The sequence below is a fragment of the Podarcis tiliguerta genome (genome assembly GCF_965153285.1).
Source record: "Podarcis tiliguerta genome assembly, chromosome: 11".
NCBI classification, from domain to species: domain Eukaryota; kingdom Metazoa; phylum Chordata; class Lepidosauria; order Squamata; family Lacertidae; genus Podarcis; species Podarcis tiliguerta.
In genome coordinates, this window is record NC_139544.1 from 413281 (window position 1) to 432066 (window position 18786).

General features: G+C 44.8%; 1 protein-coding gene across 2 annotated transcripts in view; it reads left to right on the forward strand.

The window, feature by feature from the left end:
- Positions 1-18786, forward strand: part of PGM5 (phosphoglucomutase 5) — a 125430-nt gene that overhangs the window by 38442 nt on the left and 68202 nt on the right. Inside the window, exon 1 of one of the 2 annotated variants that reach the window (XM_083403454.1) lies at positions 2542-2944. The exons of the other annotated variant lie outside the window; for it this stretch is intronic. Within the exon in view, the coding sequence (XP_083259580.1) occupies positions 2684-2944 (261 nt within the window). The 5' untranslated portion in view covers positions 2542-2683. Of the gene's footprint in view, positions 1-2541; positions 2945-18786 lie in introns of those variants that run through there. 2 annotated transcript variants of the gene reach the window in all.

Sequence of the window (18786 nt, forward strand, 5' to 3'; positions counted from 1 at the left end):
GAGAAGACTCCCTGGAAAAGACCCTGATGTTGGGAAAGATTGAGGGCACAAGGAGAAGGGGACGACAGAGGATGAGATGGTTGGACAGTGTTCTCGAAGCTACCAGCATGAGTTTGATCAAACTGCGGGAGGCAGTGGAAGACAGGAGTGCCTGGCGTGCTCTGGTTCATGGGGTCACGAAGAAGAAGAGGAAGAAGAAGAAGAAGAAGAAGAAGAAGAGGAGGAGGAGGAGGAGGAGGAGTTTGGATTTGATATCCCGCCTTTCACTCCCCTTCAGGAGTCTCAAAGCGGCTAACATTCTCCTTTCCCTTCCTCCCCCACAACAAACACTCTGTGAGGTGAGTGGGGCTGAGAGACTTCAAAGAAGTGTGACTGGCCCAAGGTCACCCAGCAGTTGCATGTAGAGGAGCGGAGATGCGAACCCGGTTCCCCAGATTATGAGACTACCGCTCTTAACCGCTACACCACACTGGCTCTCAGTGTGTCGGAAGAGTCGAACACGACTAAACGACTAAACAACAACAACTAACAGATGCTAAAGAAAGTGGCGGATTCTCTCTACCAGACTTGAAATTATATTATGAAGTGTCCTGTCTCTGCTGGCTATGGGAATGGATGATTTAAAAATATGGATGTATTAGACTTGGAAGGGCATGATGATAATAGATTTGGTTGGCATGCATATTTATGGTATAGGAAAACGAAGGAACACAAAGGAACCACATTATAAGGAAATCAGTTTATCTAGTATGGGAAAGGTATAACATTTTATTAGAGAATAAAACACCATGGTGACTTTCCCCATTAGAAGCGATACCCGTTAAAGAAATTAACATGAAAGGGCAATGGGCAACCTACAAAAAGCTGTTAACTGAAGTGGAAGATCAATTGAAATGGGAAAAAAAATGATGATATAAGGTACTTATTAACGGATTGGCTACAATATCACCAATTAAGTGACATATTTAGGAGTGACAAAGTGGGCTTTGGGAAAGAATTCTCAAGGTTTGAAAAAGAATTATTGGAGATCAATGAGAAGTTATTATCAAAAATGTATAAGCTACTGTTAGAATGGAACACTAAGGATGAAGAAGTTAAAGCTGTAATGATACACTGGGCAAAAGATGTGGTAATAATATACAATTTAGCTTATGGGAGAAGTTGTGGAAAGAGGACGTAAAATTTACGGCTTGTTGTACACTGAAAGAAAACTATATGAAAATGATGTACTGTTGGTATTTGACTCCAGTAAGACTAGCAAAAATGTATAAAAACACTTCCAACATGCTGGAAGTGTAAACATAAAGAAGGTACTTTCTACCACATGTGCTGGACATGTAAAACAGTAAAAGACTTATGGGAAATGATATATAATGAATTGAAAAAAATATTTAAGATAACTTTTATCAAAAAACCAGAAGCCTTTTTACTAGGGTTAACAGGAGACGAAATACCAAAATATTTAAAAAGACTATTTATTTATTTATTTATTTATTTATTTATGTATGTATGTATGTATGTATGCAACAACAGCCACAAGAATGCTACTCACCCAGAAGTGGGAGGAAGAGAAAGCCCCAACCAAAGAAGAGTGGATAACCAAGATGATGGACTACGTCAAAATGGCAAAGATGACCGGGAAGATGATAAAAAATTAGTCAACAGTGGAAAAAAATATAGAATATCTTAAAGACCATTGTAGATACTTGAAAACGTTAGCAGGATTGTTATAACACTTATAATGTAATATGATTTAAGGTAAAAAAAGGCGATAAAATGGATTAGAAAAACGTAATTAGATGTGATAGAAATAGGGGGAAATTGGAAACCAGGGGTGGGGGGAGGTCCGAGGGATTTAAGTAATCCCAGAAGTGTATAAATTAAAAAGGGACGCGGGTGGCGCTGTGGGTTAAAGCCCCAGCACCTAGGACTTGCTGATCGAAAGGTCGGTGGTTCGAATCCCCGCGGCGGGGTGCGCTCCCGTCGTTCGGTCCCAGCGCCTGCCAACCTAGCAGTTCGAAAGCACCCCCGGGTGCAAGTAGATAAATAGGGACCGCTTACCAGCGGGAAGGTAAACGGCGTTCCGTGTGCGGCTCTGGCTCGCCAGATGCAGCTTGTCACGCTGGCCCCGTGACCCGGAAGTGTCTGCGGACAGCGCTGGCTCCCGGCCTCTTTGAGTGAGATGGGCGCACAACCCTAGAGTCTGGCAAGACTGGCCCGAACGGGCAGGGGTACCTTTACCTTTACCTATAAATTAAAAATGATGTGAATGTATAAGAATATTGTTTTAAAAATGAAAATAACACATTTTTTTGAAAAGGAACTTGACAATACATCCTTTGACCCAAGCGATATAAATAAAAGTGGAGGTCGTGTGAGTGAAGGCTTCGAAGGCTGGGCTTCCAGCCTGGAATTGCTCTTTTGTCGCAATTCACTGACAGGGCGGGACCCCCGCCAACCAACGGGCTTCACGCCGCCTCCCGTCCCCTCTCTTTCCGCCTTCTGATTGGCCGAGGCTGCTGCTGCCCCTCCGGCGCCCTTGTGCCGAAGCGGCCAGTTGCTTCGCTGGGCGCCCGGCGGAGCGGCGTCTCCCGAAGCGCCTCTTTCCCGCAGCGGGCGAGGAGGGCTGTGCCGGCGGCGCGGCGCATGTGAGGCGCCAGGCCGGGCTGCGGCCGAGGGCGCCATGGAGGGCAGCCCCATCCCGGTGCTGACGGTGCCCACGGCGCCCTTCGAGGACCAGAAGCCGACGGGCGGCGGCGGCCTGCGGAGACCCACGGCCGTCTTCGAGAGTCAGCGCAACTACCTGCCCAACTTCGTGCAGAGCGTGCTGTCGTCCGTCGACCTCCGCGACCGCCAGGGCTGCACCATGGTGGTGGGCAGCGACGGCAGGTACTTCAGCCGGACGGCCGTCGAGCTGGTGGTGCAGATGGCGGCGGCCAACGGGGTAAGGGCGGCGGCAGCAGCCTCGGCGCGGGGTCCGGAGTCAATAGGCGGCACCGTCAGGAAAGGAAGGAAGCCTGTCCGGAGTGAGTCGCTCCGAAGCGAGGGGCTCTTGGGGCGGGGCGCGCTGGCTTCCTCCGCGAGGCGCCCACACTTGCTCCCCCGTTGCTCTCCCCGCTCGCCGTCCCGTACGGGGAGCGACCTCTGGGGCGGCCTGCCTAGGCAGAGGCTTTCTCCCCAGGGAGCGGTGGCAGGGTCCCCCAATTTGCCTCCCTTCTCCGATGTCGAACGGCACCTCCCCACCTATGCCCTTGAGTCTGTTTCGGAGTAAGAGGCAGGTGGACAGACGTGGGATTTGCAAATGTGTGGGGAGCTTTTACAAAAGATTCTCAGCATTTTCGACATTTAAGAGGCACAGAAAGGTTCAGTATCCCAGGAGGAGATGTACCCTCATTTATTAATGCCCGACTTTAGATTTTGTCTCATCTCATCGTCTTTTGGAATAGCGTATTTGTGTTTGAGGCAGTCAAGTCTCTCTGACCCTGTGCCTGCTTCCAGAGAACAATGTTACTGTAAGAAGGTGAATATAGCTCTGATTTGTTCCACTCAGATGGTGTCTGATATGTTTAACTTAGATTGCTGTAGTTTGGCTGCTTTTTTATGCTAGAGAGAAATATTTAAATATATATATTTAATAGCATCTATATTTGCCACTGGGGATAAAAGCTGGATTTGGTGGTACACATTTTCAGAGTGGGAAACTTAAGCGAATATCATCTGAAGAGCTCTGGGCCTTCTGGTTTTTTGTTTTGTTTTGTTATGACCATGTGTTGCATGGTTTTTGTTTGGCACAAGCTAGCTCAGGAGCTTTACAATGCCTGTGCAGTTAACAAAAATAGAGCTTGATGTTGATGTGTTCCTGTGAGAGAATGTAACATTCCTACAGTTGGAGATGGCTCTAGGCACTCTGGTACTCACAAAAGCATTAAAAAGTATTAAAATTTACCCCTTTGCCTGGATGTTATTTTGGATGGTTGATTACCTCATGTCGCTTCTATGCCAAAGTCTCCACTTTTCCAATGACTTCAGCTTTGTGAGCTGGTTGTTCACTTTCAAAAATTCCCTTTCATCTGTGCTTCTATTAGAAAGTAGCCCAGACTTTCTAACAGCACACATAACATTGACCAAACCAGACACTGGGTCCTGTGTTTTGGTTTATAAGTTATAGTTGGACTTTCTAGGCTCAGTAGACCTAAGCTGAAGTTAGTATAGGGAGGTGCTCTTTTGCAGAGGACAAAGAGCAAAAAGGGCACAGTGGGCATCAAAAGGTAGGATAAGTGAAGGAAGGAAGGTTACTGGCCCCTGAGAGAGTTTCCATGGACCATTTGGAGACCCACTGTGAAGAGTTTTTGAGGCACTTCAATGGTTAAGTTGTTCTTGATGCCATAATTGGTGCAGAAATATGTCAGGTGTCCAATGCTGTGTCTAGAAAGGTTTTGTGGGATCAATTTCAGTTGATGTGACCTGAGGATATTGTCAGGGTGTTTGCAGCAATACATCAGACCATACAGAATCATAGATTCTCTTGTCCTGTCCCTTATGATTAATAAAATCTTGCTGGTAGGGGATGGATCCAGGGTGTGGTGAACGCATCATGATGCAATGAAGTGGTGCCCACTGCTTTGAGAGAGGCAGTGGTGTTACCACATCTAAAGAAACCCAGCATTGGACCCACTCATCTGCAATAGTTATCAACCTTTTTTCAAGAAGGTGATTGAGAGGCTTGTGGCAGAGCAGCTGCCGGCATTATTGGATGTAACTCATTGTCTAGACCAGGGGCCAGTAAAGTTTTCCAGCAGGGGGCCAGTCCACCATCCCTCAGACGTTGTGGGGGGCTGGACTATATTTGGGGGGGAATGAACGAATTCGTATGCCCCACAAATAACCCAGAGATGCATTTTAAAAGGCTGGATTTAGAAGGTGATTGGGCTGGATACGGCCCCCGGGCCTTAGTTTGCCAACCCATGGTCTAGACCTGTTTCAGTCCAGGTTCAGGTTTTCTGCACCAAAATGGCACTGGCTACTCTGATGGGTGACCATCAAGAGAGGGACAAGGAGGTGCAACCTTGCTTCTTCTACTCCATCTTTCTGCAGCTTTTGATACCATTGATCCTGGACCCAACAGATTATTTGTTTCTCTGCCCCTGCCCCTTCTGTTACATAAACTTTCCTTGTTCTTTACAATATCAGACCTTTGATGTTTTCTTTGCCATTCAACTTCTGAGCACTAGATGCAAGTTTACGAAGGCGTCGTTGGGAACAGAATCTCTGCAGAGCCTACAAGGACCTCCATAGCTTTGCATAGTAGTAAAACTGCACTGCAAATGGATCAAATTTTGTGGTTTTCAGATCTGTAATAATACTGGATACCAGTACCTCACATTTGGAAGTTACCATCTTATTAACCTTATAGTGCCTTAACTTGACAATCATTCCATCTCTGATTTATTTCAGCATTTTTTCTAAACTATTTTGCCCATACCCAGCATATGTTTGTAACTAGAACACAGGGGAAAGCAGAAAGCTCAGTGGTGAAGCACATTGCAGGTTCAGTCTCAAATAGGGCTGGGAAATGCTTCCATCTGAAATCCTGGAGAGCCTTTGATTTTGTACTGTGCCAGGCCCCCAGAGCAGCCATTTATGTTTTGCCATTCCCCATGGCAGCCATTTTATGACTGGTGCCCACAGTGCTTTCAAAATTCAAAATATGCCTACTGGTTCAAAAAGGTTGGTGTGCCCTGCTCTACAGCAACAGAAGTAGCCTTTGTAGTCAGTCACGGCCCATTTGTTTTAGGCCAAAGAGAGAAACAGGAACCAGATCATGCAGGTTTCACAGCTGGATGGTGCCTAGGCACTTTCAGTGGACCCTCTTTGCCCTTGCTTCTCCAGATACTTTGCTTTTTTACTGTTGCTTAGAAGCGCATCATAGGCACATTGGCCACGATTTTGCTGTTTGTATTCTCTTATTAAAAGATAACTCACCTGCACTTTTGCACTGTTGGGTGTTATATGGAATGTTGCTTATGTTGTGGGACAATTGAGAAACAGGTTTTGATGTGAATGGTAGCCATTCTCTGTGCCTTTCTGTTGTTGTTTTATGCCTTTTAAAGTTTTTTAATATACCATGTTTGTACCACAAGAACTATGTGTGTATGAGCAACAATTGAAAAAGCTAAGGGAAAGCTTTTGGCAATCTGTAAAAAAAAAAAAAACTTATATTTTCTCCACCCTTTTAGTACAATTTGGCAGAATGAAGACAATACTATAATAATCTAGAGGCAAGTGGCTTGATTTCAAAAGCAGCTTCAGGGACAGAAAACAGGTCATAAAAGGATAAAAAACTACTCCAAAACAATTCACAGTATACTTTTATTTTTTTAAAAAATCATATGTCGGTTCTTCAAAAAACACACACACAAAAACACACAGAGATGCCTGAAAGTTTTCTGAGTTTGGGCATGGAACTAGTTCCCAGTTTACAAACATATCCACTCCAATCCCCCCAAGCCCCTCCTCTGCCTTTAAATTCCTCTTATCAGGCAGTACAGCTGAATGATGATGGCAGTACAACCAATGGTAATGCCCCTCCAGCTGCAAGAAGGAAGGTAGGAAATTGGATCTCTCCCTTCCCTTTCTGGCCAGCTGCTAGATCAGCCGGGGAAGGCGGCTGCTGCCATTAACTGGGAGAAGAAATGTTTCTCAAGGACCCTTGGGACTGTCTCTCCCCCGCAGCATGCCAGAAAGGAAGGAGAGGGTGTAGATCTTCCTTCCTTCTTTTACTGTGGATTGAGTGCCAACAGGGGAGATATGGGGGGGGGGGCTAGGTGAGAAAGAGGGGACAGGAAACTTCTGAACTTAAATTGTTTTGGGAAATAAAGCAAGCTTTTCCTGACTTCTGCGGAAATAACTTGGACAGCAGTCCAAGCAGTTCAGTTTGATTTGGGCTGGGGGAATTCATCTATCTCTAAAAAGAATAAGGTAAAGGTACCCCTGCCCGTACGGGCCAGTCGTGTCCGACTCTAGGGTTGTGCGCCCATCTCACTTAAGAGGCCGGGGGCCAGTGCTGTCCGGAGACACTTCCGGGTCACGTGGCCAGCGTGACGAAGCTGCTCTGGCGAGCCAGCACTAGCGCAGCACACGGAAACACCGTTTACCTTCCCGCTATAAAGCGGTACCTATTTATCTACTTGCACTTAAGAGTGCTTTCGAACTGCTAGGTGGGCAGGAGCTGGGACCGAACGACGGGAGCTCACCCCGCCACGGGGATTCGAACCGCCAACCATGCTATCGGCAAGCCCTAGGCACTGAGGTTTTACCCACAGCGCCACTCGTGTCCCTCTAAAAAGAATAAAAAGTAGTTATTAGCACATTAAAAACTGGGAGAGCTCAGTTGGTAGCGCATGAGACTCTTAATTTCAGGGTCGTGGGTCCAAGTCCCATGTTGGGCAAATGATTCCTGCATTGCGGGGGGTTGGCTCCATGGCCCTTGTGGCCCCTTCCAATTCTACAATTCTATGATTCTGTTAAGGCCATGATTTAGAGGAGAATGACATAACGACAATGGAGAATTACAAGAACTTTACTATCCACATTAAACAATTGTATGAATGAGCCCTAGGTCTTTTTTTCCTGAGTGCTGAAGTCAAAGGGATCATCCTTTGATTTGTGTTTGAGCAACACCCCAAAACAAAATGAGGGAGGAAGGAACAGAAAGATGGCTTCTCTGCTTAACCTAACTTTGATGTTCTTCCATTTATTGATCACCTATACTTCCTCTTATCTTCCCTCCTTCTTTTCAGATAGTAAAAAATAAGAATCCTAAACTTTCCCAAGGAACTGTTGACCACAAACATGTTTCTTTCACCAGTCTCATCATTTGTATCTTTACAGCAATCCTGTCAGGTTGTTTGGCTGAAATGCTGTGAATGAGGTTTGAGGCTGAGTGTATGTATGTATCGTATTTTTCGCCCTATAGGACACACTTTTCCCCCTCCAAAAATTAGGGGGAAATGTGTGTGCGTCCTATGGGGCGAATGCAGGCTTTCGCTGAAGCCTGGAGAGTGAGAGGGGTCAGTGCGCACTGACCCCTCTCACTCTCCAGGCAGCTATCCGCAAGCCTTGCGAGCCCGGCAGGAGTTCCCGCTGGGCTCGCAAGGCTTGCGGGTGGCAGCCTGCAGCCCGAAGCACGGGGCACGCTCCGGAGTGTGATGGATCGGCCGCTAGGGTGAGAATCACTCCGGCCGGTGACCTCTCAAATTCAGTAACTATCAATAGAGGTGTTCGTCAAGGATGTATCCTCGCTCCGACCCTTTTTAATCTATTTATAAGTGATATGATGGTGCCTCTGATAGATTCTCAAGAAACGATCCACGCCCCCCGTCTTGCCCAATATCGTTGCCCCCTTCTACTCTACGCAGACGACGCAGTGATCCTATCCTTCTCGAGAGTCGGCCTTAGGAGGGCATTAAAAATTTCCGATGTTTACTCCAAATCAAATTTTCTTACAATTAACCATGTTAAGTCCAAAGTCCTAATTTTCACCAAGAGTCGAAAAACCTATAATTGGAGAATAGACGGAAAAGCTATTGACCAAGTCTTTAAATTTCAGTACTTGGGAGTCCTTCTCCAACACAACATGGGCTGGAAGGTCCATCTTGCATATGTATTAAACAGAGCTAAAGCCCTTTCCTTTGCACTACTGCGTTTTTTCTTTTCAGATGGGGCTTTCCATATTCCATCAGTATTAAAAGTTTTCAAGGCAAAGGTGATTGCAACAATAGAATATGCAATCCCATTATGGGGGTCTTTTGTTAATCTAACCCATTTGGAGGTAATCCAAAACCAGCTTCTAAGAAGGTTGCTAAAACTACCCAGGTGTGTAAGCAATACTGCTATACGACTGGAACTAAATGTTACATCTCTAGAAACTACATTATGGAAATGCATCCTCTGTTACTGGTTGGCATTATGGCATAAAATTCCAAATCTCCACTTGATACAGTGTCTCTGGAGAGATGACTTCCCCAGCCCCTGGGCAAAAATAATACATGGGAAACTTGTGTCTCTAGGACTATCTCCATCTGAACTATTAAAATTGGATTTAATTTCTGCCAAGAGAATTATAACTCACAAATTAGAGGAGATGGATTTACAATTTAACATTGCGACAGGTGGTGGCACCTGTTCGCCGATAAACCTTGGCTTAATACCACCAACGAAACTCCCATCTTATTTAACAACCTTATCTGTGGTGACGCACAGGTACGCCTTTATAAAGGCTAGATTCAATGCTTTCCCATCAAACGTGTTGGGTAACAGACTCTCCAACGGACAGATCTCACTCCTCTGTGACTGTAAAAGTGAATCTATAGAATCGTTATATCATATAATCTTCTGTTGTCCATTACATTCGGCCTCACGGTCCAAGTTTCGGCCCCATATTTATCAAGAATTGCTGACAGTCCTCAGGAAGCCCAAATAATATACTTATTAAACGACGAAGATACAAGTAGATCCCTTGCTGTCGCTAGATACCTGATTAATGTTTTATTTCAAAAGAGGAGAAATGGATCACTGTATGACTCTGACAGCTTAGCTAAACTTAAGAACCATCAATAAGTGCCAGAACTAAGACGCATACCCCCAAAATCTGATGGATTTGAATTGCGGTTTACATAGAGGGAGCTTATTGTGTACAGTGTTTACTTAACTGAAGTAAAATTGGTTTTATATGGGTGTTTTAACTTGGAACTGTTTAAATTGTATTGTTTATGGATAAATTTTGATGTATTGTTTTCGATATGGGCCAATGGCCGCAAAATTAAAGAATAAAGAATAAAAGCATTGTCTCCAGCCCAATCTGTATCAGTATACCCAATCAAACTAGGATTGCTGACAGCTGGTAACCTTAACTTAGAATATATAGTACCCTTTAGATACTGCACCACCCTTTTAACTCCTGCCCAATCATACTCAGTGGGAGCATTTACTTTTTTATTAAGTATCCCCACAGTATTGGCTATGTCAGGTAACTAAATGCAAAAGCTTACCACTCATTGACTGATACTCATTGTTGTCTGGCAACAGGTTTGAATTCTGCTGATTCTTTAAGAAGTCGGTGGCCATGGGTGTAGCAACTGTGTTTGCATCTTGCACCTGCATGCTTTCAATGAGTTCGTGGATCTTTTGCCTTTGGTTGAGAAGAAGTGAGCTGTCTTCTTCTCTTTCAACTTGAATCTCGAGGTAGTACTGAACGTCTCCCAGTTCCTTGACCTCCACTTCTTTGCTAAGATAATTTACAATTTGTGCATAGTCTCTTTCATTTGCTGTAGCAATAATCAAGTCATCAATAATTGTTAAAACATATGAGAATTGTCCATTTGACTTACTGTACAAGCACTTGTCAGCATGGCCTTCCTTGTAACCAAGCTGTGTCAGCATTCTATGCAATTTTTGGTTCCAGGCTCGAGCAGCCTGTTTGAGTCCATAAAGTCCCTTTTGCAGCTTACACACGAAATGTGCCTGATGTGGTTTTACAAAACCTTTGGGTTGACACATATAAATGTCTTCCGAAATCTGTCCGTGGAGAAAAGCAGTAGCAATGTCAATGTGTTTCACCTGCACTTGCTTGGAGGCTGCAATACTCAGAAGCATCCTCACGCTGTTGTATCTCACAGTAGGTGCAAAAACCTCATCATAGTCTTCACTATATTGTTGTGAAAATCCTTGTGCTACAAGACTGGCTTTGTAGCATTGCACTTCTCCTTCTGCCCCCTTCTTAACCTTGAATACCCATTTACCACTAATGGCCTTCTTGCTCAGTAAGAGTCCAAGTCTTGTTCTGATGCAGTGCATCCATCTCCTCCTGTGCAGCCTTCTTCCAGAGACTGGCTTGTGCAGCTGACATCTCCTCTATCTCTTCCCATGTGGAAGGTTCCTGTGGAATCGGCGACCCTGCGAAGTAGGACAGTCTTATTGGTGGGACACCTTTGTTGGTTCTCGATGAGTGTCTGACCTCTGATACTGCGACCGCATCAGCTTCCTCATCCCCCTCCAACATTGACATATCTCCATCTGAATCTCCCTCTTCATCTCTGGTTCTGCCAGGAATCTGGTCCTCTGTTTCTTCTAGTGTGTTGCCTTTAGGAGGGGCTATGACACTGGAAGGCAGCTCAGGACTTTGCCGGGATATAGAAGGAAAGTACACAAGTTCTTTAATCTTTTCTGAGTCCTCAGAAAAATCCAGAACACTAGTTTTAGTATCAGCTTTGCTGTGTTCATCAAAATATACTGCATGGTGCGCATTTGTCTTACCAGTTTGTAAGTCCATAATTCTGTATCCCTTGCCTCCAGAGGTGTACCCCACAAGGATACCTGCTTGCGCTCTGGAGTCAAGCTTGTGTCTGTGTTCTTTGGGGACATGGTAGTAACAGACTCTCAAACACACGTATGTGTGACAGATTGGGAACTCTCCCATGCCAAAGTTCGAAAGGTGTGCACTTTGCCCTCTTTGTTGGCAATCTGTTCTGGAGATACACTGCTGTATTCACTGCATCTGCCCACAGCTTGTGTGACAGGGATGCATCCTTTAACATGCTTCTGGTCATTTCCACGATGGATCTAAACTTTCTCTCAGCTATGTGGTGTGTAGGCAATTGTGGTTACATGTACAGGCTTAGGTTACATAACATGCTAATAAACTATACCAGAGGGAAGTTGGTCCTGAGGTGACTGCAACTGAGCAGTTATCTTTCAAAACTACCAGCAACCAACAAACTGGTTGTCACAGCAACCAGTTAGAACATGGAGGCCATTAGTCCTCTGTCGGAATGTTGCACTTGACTGTAGCTTTAAATCCCACAATATCTTGATATATCACAATGTCTGAAATAAGGGTGAACTATGTAGAGGTGAATGGGGTCAACTGTTACCTAGGCAGAGAGAGGTGGAGAGGAAGAAGCTGCAAAACCTCGTGATGATTCGTGGACAGGGTGGAGTGGAGATGGAAAGCAGAAGAGTGAGGCGCTGGAGGGGGAACCTGCACCCCAACATCCAGATTCTCCACACAGACAAACACATGCGCATATACACAGAAGGGTAACAGGAATCGGGAGAAGCATTGACTGGCTTCATGGATTTTCCTACCGCAGTTCTGAGGGTGCAGGAGGAGGAATGCCTCCCTGGCCAGCAGCATCCTAGTGCATTTGCTTCCCACTTGGTTGTCTCCTCTCAGCCCCTCATGATGTGGTTTGACCTGGAGCCTCGTGATTTGAGAGGGTGGGAGTGGAAGGGGGGGGTGTCAAGCTGCCATCTTCAGTCCAGGTAGGGAGGAGAGGCAGCGGCAGGGGTGGGGGAGCAGCTCTGAGGTGAAGATGCACATCCGCTGAGGCTGCTGCTGCCTTCCTCCTTGGGAAATTGGGTGCCCTTCCTCAGTGCGAGGGGAAGGGATTGTGGCGCTGGGGAAGAAAGCGAGTGAGCAAAACAAAGAGATGGTGGTGCACTGCTTGTCCTCCCCTTTTCCAAGCTTGGGTATGTGAAGTCTCCTTCCCTCTACAGATTTTAATCCCAGCAGCAGTGACTCTCCCCTTCCTGCCAAGAAAAGTCTCAGTTCAGCTGAGCCACCCCCCGGGAAGCTGTCAGTCCCCAATCCTTTTGTTAAAATTTCCCTCAAATTCTATTCAGATTCACCTGACAAGGTATTGCCAGGTCAAAACAGGTCATAATGTGGATTCAAAACCAGTTTTGGACGATATATTGATGTATTTCCCAGCCCTAGTGGCTGGTTGAAACTGCTGAGGATGGGGGACAGAAGGATATCATGGGGAGTCTGGGACTGGGGAACAGAGAAGGATGACAGTCCTTCTCTTCTGCCCCCGCCTGTATTCAGCTCCTGCAGTTGGAATAGCAGGACTCCCATTCCCCCTCTTTCCTCCGAGGGAAAGGAGTGCAGCACTGGGATCTGGGGGAGTGAGTGTCAGCAACCCCTAGGAGCAGAGGAAGCAGAGTCAGAATCGGAGGGCATAGCCTGTTCACCCAGGACCTTGTGATGCTCCCATTGTAGGGAACATCCTCCTCCTCATCATCACTTTTAATTTGTATACCGCCTTTCTGTCTTACAATACTCAAGCTGAAGAAACAAAGAATGTACACCTTATAACAATCTAATGCAACACAAAAATGTGATAATAAAACAGACACATCCTGCCCAAATTCAGTGCCTTGCCCCATCTTTAAAAGCATATGGGGGTGCATACCAACCTATTGGAACAACTCAGTTGCTCCATGCAATTCTGAACTCCTTACCCTGTTCTTGGACTTCTTAAACAGGGCAACTGCTTCTAGCCTGGCTGGCCCCACCTTTTCTGTCATCAAACCAGAACTTAGTAGCTGCTGGGACTTATACCTGTTGCTGAGCCTGCCTCCCTTTTTTGCCTTCAGTAATCTCCCCCAACAAATGGTTTACATTTAAGACTTTCTTTTTTAATCCTCTTCCACTGAGTTTACACATAACCTTAGATAAATTAATAGTTCAAGGGACTCTGAAGTTATTTCTATATTAAGCAAAAACAATGGGTAAATAAAGCTTTGAAATTATAGCTTTCTTAGTTGGTTTCTGCTTAACACCAATTTTTGGTTGTTGTAAGAATGGGTTGAGCAGCCACAATTCACACTATGTTTGGCAAGTGCAACCTACCAGGCCAAAGAGTTCTGAAGTGCACTGCACTCTGGCCTTTATTTTTAACACAGAAATCTGACTCGGTGAAAGCTGCAGGTCCCAGCAATCAGTCATCTCTTTAATCAAGCTGAAAGGCCACTGTGAAAGGCAGTTGCTGTCTGTTCTCTCTCATGCCAGCTGAAGATCTAAGCATACAGTTTCAGATTCTTGCATCTTCATGGAGACTCCCAGATTTCCATTCATTGCTACCTGTATACTTCCATGTACAGTGGTACCTCGGGTTACATACGCTTCAGGTTACATACGCTTCAAATTACACACTCCGCTAACCCAGAAATAGTGCTTCAGGTTAAGAACTTTGCTTCAGCATAAGAACAGAAATTGAAATCGGGCTCTGGCAGCGCGGCGGCAGCAGGAGGCCCCATTAGCTAAAGTGGTGCTTCATGTTAAGAACAGTTTCAGGTTCAGAACGAACCTCCGGAACGAATTAAGTACTTAACCCGAGGTACCGCTGTAGTTGAAAAGTTAATGGGGCCTAACCAGGACTCTTGGATTGCCAATCTAGCCATACAGAGTTTTGCTGTGCAGTTTTTTGTGCATAGTACATGGGATAAGTTCTTTCTCATTAAATTTAGTGTTGTTATGTCATTGACCAGGATAGCTGACAGCAGATTTTTCTTAATAATGTCAGGCTCTTAGCTGAATATCTGTACTTTAGAGCGCTACATAAACTAATAAATGACTGTACTAAGAAAGGATGTAAATTAGTGTTGCAATTTAATTTACTGGTACATTTTTGTAATGATAGTTTGATTTTAGTAGCATTTCTTCTTAAAAAAACTATTTGAGATTGGAAGACCACTCGATGACACAAAATTTCTGACCAGTTCTAGTCTTACTGCAAAATTAGTAGCTTTGGGTGGCCCAGATAAGCACTACAATGTGGACGCAAACCTCATACATATCAACTCTTTTTGCACATCTTCCTTACTGAATCAGAGTTGCTGGCATCTGTTTGTCTCAAAAGACAATGGAATGAAGTCAAAGCACAGGAGAATCACAGTGCCTGCTGTGGCTGCAGAGGCTAGTAACTTGTGACTGCTGTCCCCCGCGTTCTTTTTGCTGTATTAGCACCACTGAAGTGACCTCCCTGGAGTGCAAGCCTGGGCAGTGTTATGGATGTCCTGGACTGGCCAGACAACAAGACCCCTCTCTCAGCCTCACTGATAGGGTCCAAAGGAAAGCTTAGCTGCAGGAGTTGTTGGAAGGAGGTGTATGAGACACCATCTACCTGTCTTGGGGACTTGGATTTGTGTAGGGTTGACTCCCGAGCCCTTTCTTCTCCCAAAGATGTCTTGCAAGGCAGCAGGTACAGGTTATTCCTCAGGGTTTACTCCCATAGCCTTTCTCATGAATAAGTATAGCCGCAAGGCAGCAGAGGTTGGAGCCTCTATTTGTCTTGTTCCTCAATCCGACAAAGCCTGTCTTCACATGGAGGGGAAGTCCCTAACTCACCAAAGGGTTTGAGACCCAGTCGAAGTCATTTCCTGCGTTGTGGCTGCTGTCATGGCATGCTTTAAACCATATTATGGTGTTATGGCTGAGTAGGGATTTGGACTCTGGCTTCCTGTTAGATATGAAAAATGGTCCATCAAGACTTTGAGTCTTCTGGATCCTTAATAAAATGACCTTGGACAAGTTGGTGAATTAGGAAAGCTTTATTATGCTTGCAAGCGGGTGACCTGGTTACACAAAGTGTCAGAGGAGGCACACAGAATCAGGAAATTATACAAGTATTTAAAGTCTCGAAGTTCATTCTCCCCCTCCCTTACAGAAAAGGCGTGGAAAGTCCCCAGCGTATCTTGTTTGTTTAATTAGCATAATAACATCCCATTTCCCTTACTAATCATTGTACAAATATGGTCAAACGCCCCCCTAGATAACTTTATTGACATATCAGCAGAACATTTTTATTGCAGACCACAAGCTACCCTAATTTCTGTGCTCCTATCCACTGTATGATTCAATCCACTTCCTTACTTGATGAAGACAAGTGTTTAACCAACAGGCAATAGCACTGTATGTTTGTTTAACCAACAGGCATAGATGCGTGCATAGATACGTGTTCAGGTTCCAACCGTGTAGCTACATCATGTGTACTTGTAAAGTTTACTTTGTGGTTAGGCATCTGCTCTTTTGAAGTAAATAAAGCATCAATAATTGCTAATGCTAAGGTAAAGAATTGCTTTTAGGTTAGAAGCATCTTATTAAAAAATGGCCAAGCTATAGTTTACTGAAATGAGTACACTCAAATAAATGTTTGAATAAGTTGAATAAAAACATCTTATTCTAAAAGCAATGAAGAGGCAACAATTATCTCTGACACTTCCCAGATCTGCTTATGCCACCCTGGCTCTTGCATCACATCATTCTAGACAATGCTAGGTTGCAATAACTCTTTTCTAGTTACCATATCTTTTAATCTTATAATTTAGGACATGATTCTCAATCTGCACATTTTCTGATTTCAATTTTGTAAAAATGTTCATACAATCCATTTGAGGATCTCTCCCTCATTACAGTCGATCAGGTATATGAAGATGAGCAGCAAAGTCAGTCCTCAGGGAATGTGCAGGCGACCTTGGAACGGACCGCTCACGGAAGAACCCCGACCAAACCTAAGAGGAGGCGTGTAGTGGTGATAGGGGATTCCCTACTGAGGGGAACAGAAGCAGTGATCTGTGGGCCTGACAAGATGTCTCGGGAAGTGTGCTGTCTCCTCGGGGCTAAGATCCAAGACGTAACTGAACGACTGCAAGGAATCATAAAACCCACTGACAAATACCCCTTCCTCTTGGTTCATGTGGGAACCAATGACACTGCAAGCAATAGCCTCCAGAAGATCAAAAGAGACTACGAGGCTCTGGGCAGGAAATTGAAGCAATTAAATGCACAAATCGTCATCTCATCTGTCCTCCCAGTTGAACGACGTGGCCCAGGGAGAGAGGGGAAAATAGTGGAAGTAAACAGCTGGCTTCGCAAATGGTGTAAACAGGAACGGTTTGGATTCTTAGATCACGGACTGCAGTTTCTTGAAGATGGACTTCTGGCAAGCGATGGGCTGCACCTCACAACGGTTGGGAGGAATGTTTTTGCCAAAAAACTCAGAAACCTCATCAGGAGGGCTTTAAACTGACTAATGTGGGGGAGAGAGACAGTGCTCCTGAAGGTAGGAGTCTATCAATTGATGAAGATGATCATCCAAATGTCATAGACCAAATGGAGCAAACAGCAAGCAGACCTAGTGGTGGGAGGAAAAAATCCTTAAATAAGAGACACGGGGGAATGACTAATGGACTTCAGTGTCTGTACACTAATGCACAAAGCATGGGAAATAAACAAGATGAGCTTGAGCTCTTGGTACAGCAAACTAAATATGACATAATAGGCATCACTGAAACCTGGTGGGATAAGTCCCACGACTGGAATGTAAAAATGGAGGGATACAATCTATTTCAGAGAAACAGACCAGGCAAGAAAGGAGGAGGAGTGGCGTTATATGTCAGGGATGTGTATACCTGTGAAGAGATCCAAGATTTAGAACCTCAAAGCCAAAGTGAGAGCATTTGGGTCAAAATTAAGGGAGAGAAGAATAACAGTGACCTCATTGTGGGAGTTTACTATAGATCCCCAAGCCAAACGGAGGACATAGATGATGCCTTCCTGGAACAGATGGCCAAGCATGCAAAAGGAAGGGAGATAGTAGTAATGGGGGACTTCAATTACCCGGATATTTGTTGGATGTCAAACTCAGCCAAGAGCATAAGCTCAAACAGATTCCTCACTGGCCTTGCAGACAACTTCATTGTCCAGAAAGTGGAAGAAGCAACAAGAGGAACAGCCATTTTAGATCTGGTCCTAACCAATGTTGATGACCTGGTTAATGGGGTAGAAGTGGAAGGATCATTAGGCGCAAGTGATCATGCTCTTCTGAAGTTTACTATACAGCGGAAAGGAGCAGCCAAGCATACTAGGACTCAATTTCTTGACTTTAAGAAAGCCGACTTCATAAAACTTAGGGAAGTGCTGGGTGAGATCCCATGGACAGTAATACTAAAAGGAAAGGGAGTTCATGATGGCTGGGAGTTTGTTAAGAGGGAGATAGTAAAAGCACAACTTCAGGCAATACCAATGAGACGGAAACATGGAAGGTGCCTAAAGAAGCCAGGGTGGCTATCTAAAGAACTTTTAACTGAGTTAAGATTAAAAAAGGATGTGTACAAAAAATGGAAAAGGGGGGAAACCACCAAAGAGGAATTTAAACAAATAGCCAGCACGTGTAGACACAAAGTCAGAAAAGCTAAAGCACAGAATGAACTCAGGCTTGCTAGAGAGGTTAAAAGCAACAAAAAAGGCTTTTATGGGTATGTTCGTAGCAAAAGGAAGAACAAAGAAACAGTGGGGTCGCTCAGAGGAGAAGATGGTGAAATGCAAACAGGGGACACAGAAAGGGCTGAACTCCTCAATGCCTTCTTTGCCTCAGTCTTCTCCGATAAAGAAAACAATGCCCGACCTGAAGAATTTGGAGCAAATGATTCAGCAGAGAAAACACAGCCCAGAATAACTAGGGAGATAGTACAAGAATACTTGGCTAGTTTAGATGTATTCAAGTCTCCAGGGCCAGATAAACTGCATCCAAGAGTATTAAAAGAACTAGCAGATGTGATCTCAGAACCACTGGCAGTCATCTTTGAGAATTCCTGGAGAACAGGCGAAGTCCCGGCAGACTGGAGGAGGGCAAATGTTGTCCCTATTTTCAAAAAGGGGAAAAGAGAGGACCCAAATAATTACCGCCCAGTCAGTCTGACATCAATACCAGGGAAGATTCTGGAGCAGACCAGAAATTCTGTGAGCACCTAGAAAGGAATGCTGTGATCACCAATAGTCAGCATGGATTTCTGAAAAATAAGTCATGTCAGACTAACCTGATCTCGTTTTTTGACAGAATTACAAGCCTGGTAGATGAAGGGAACGCAGTGGATGTAGCCTACCTTGATTTCAGCAAGGCATTTGACAAGGTGCCCCATGATATTCTTGTAAAGAAGCTGGTA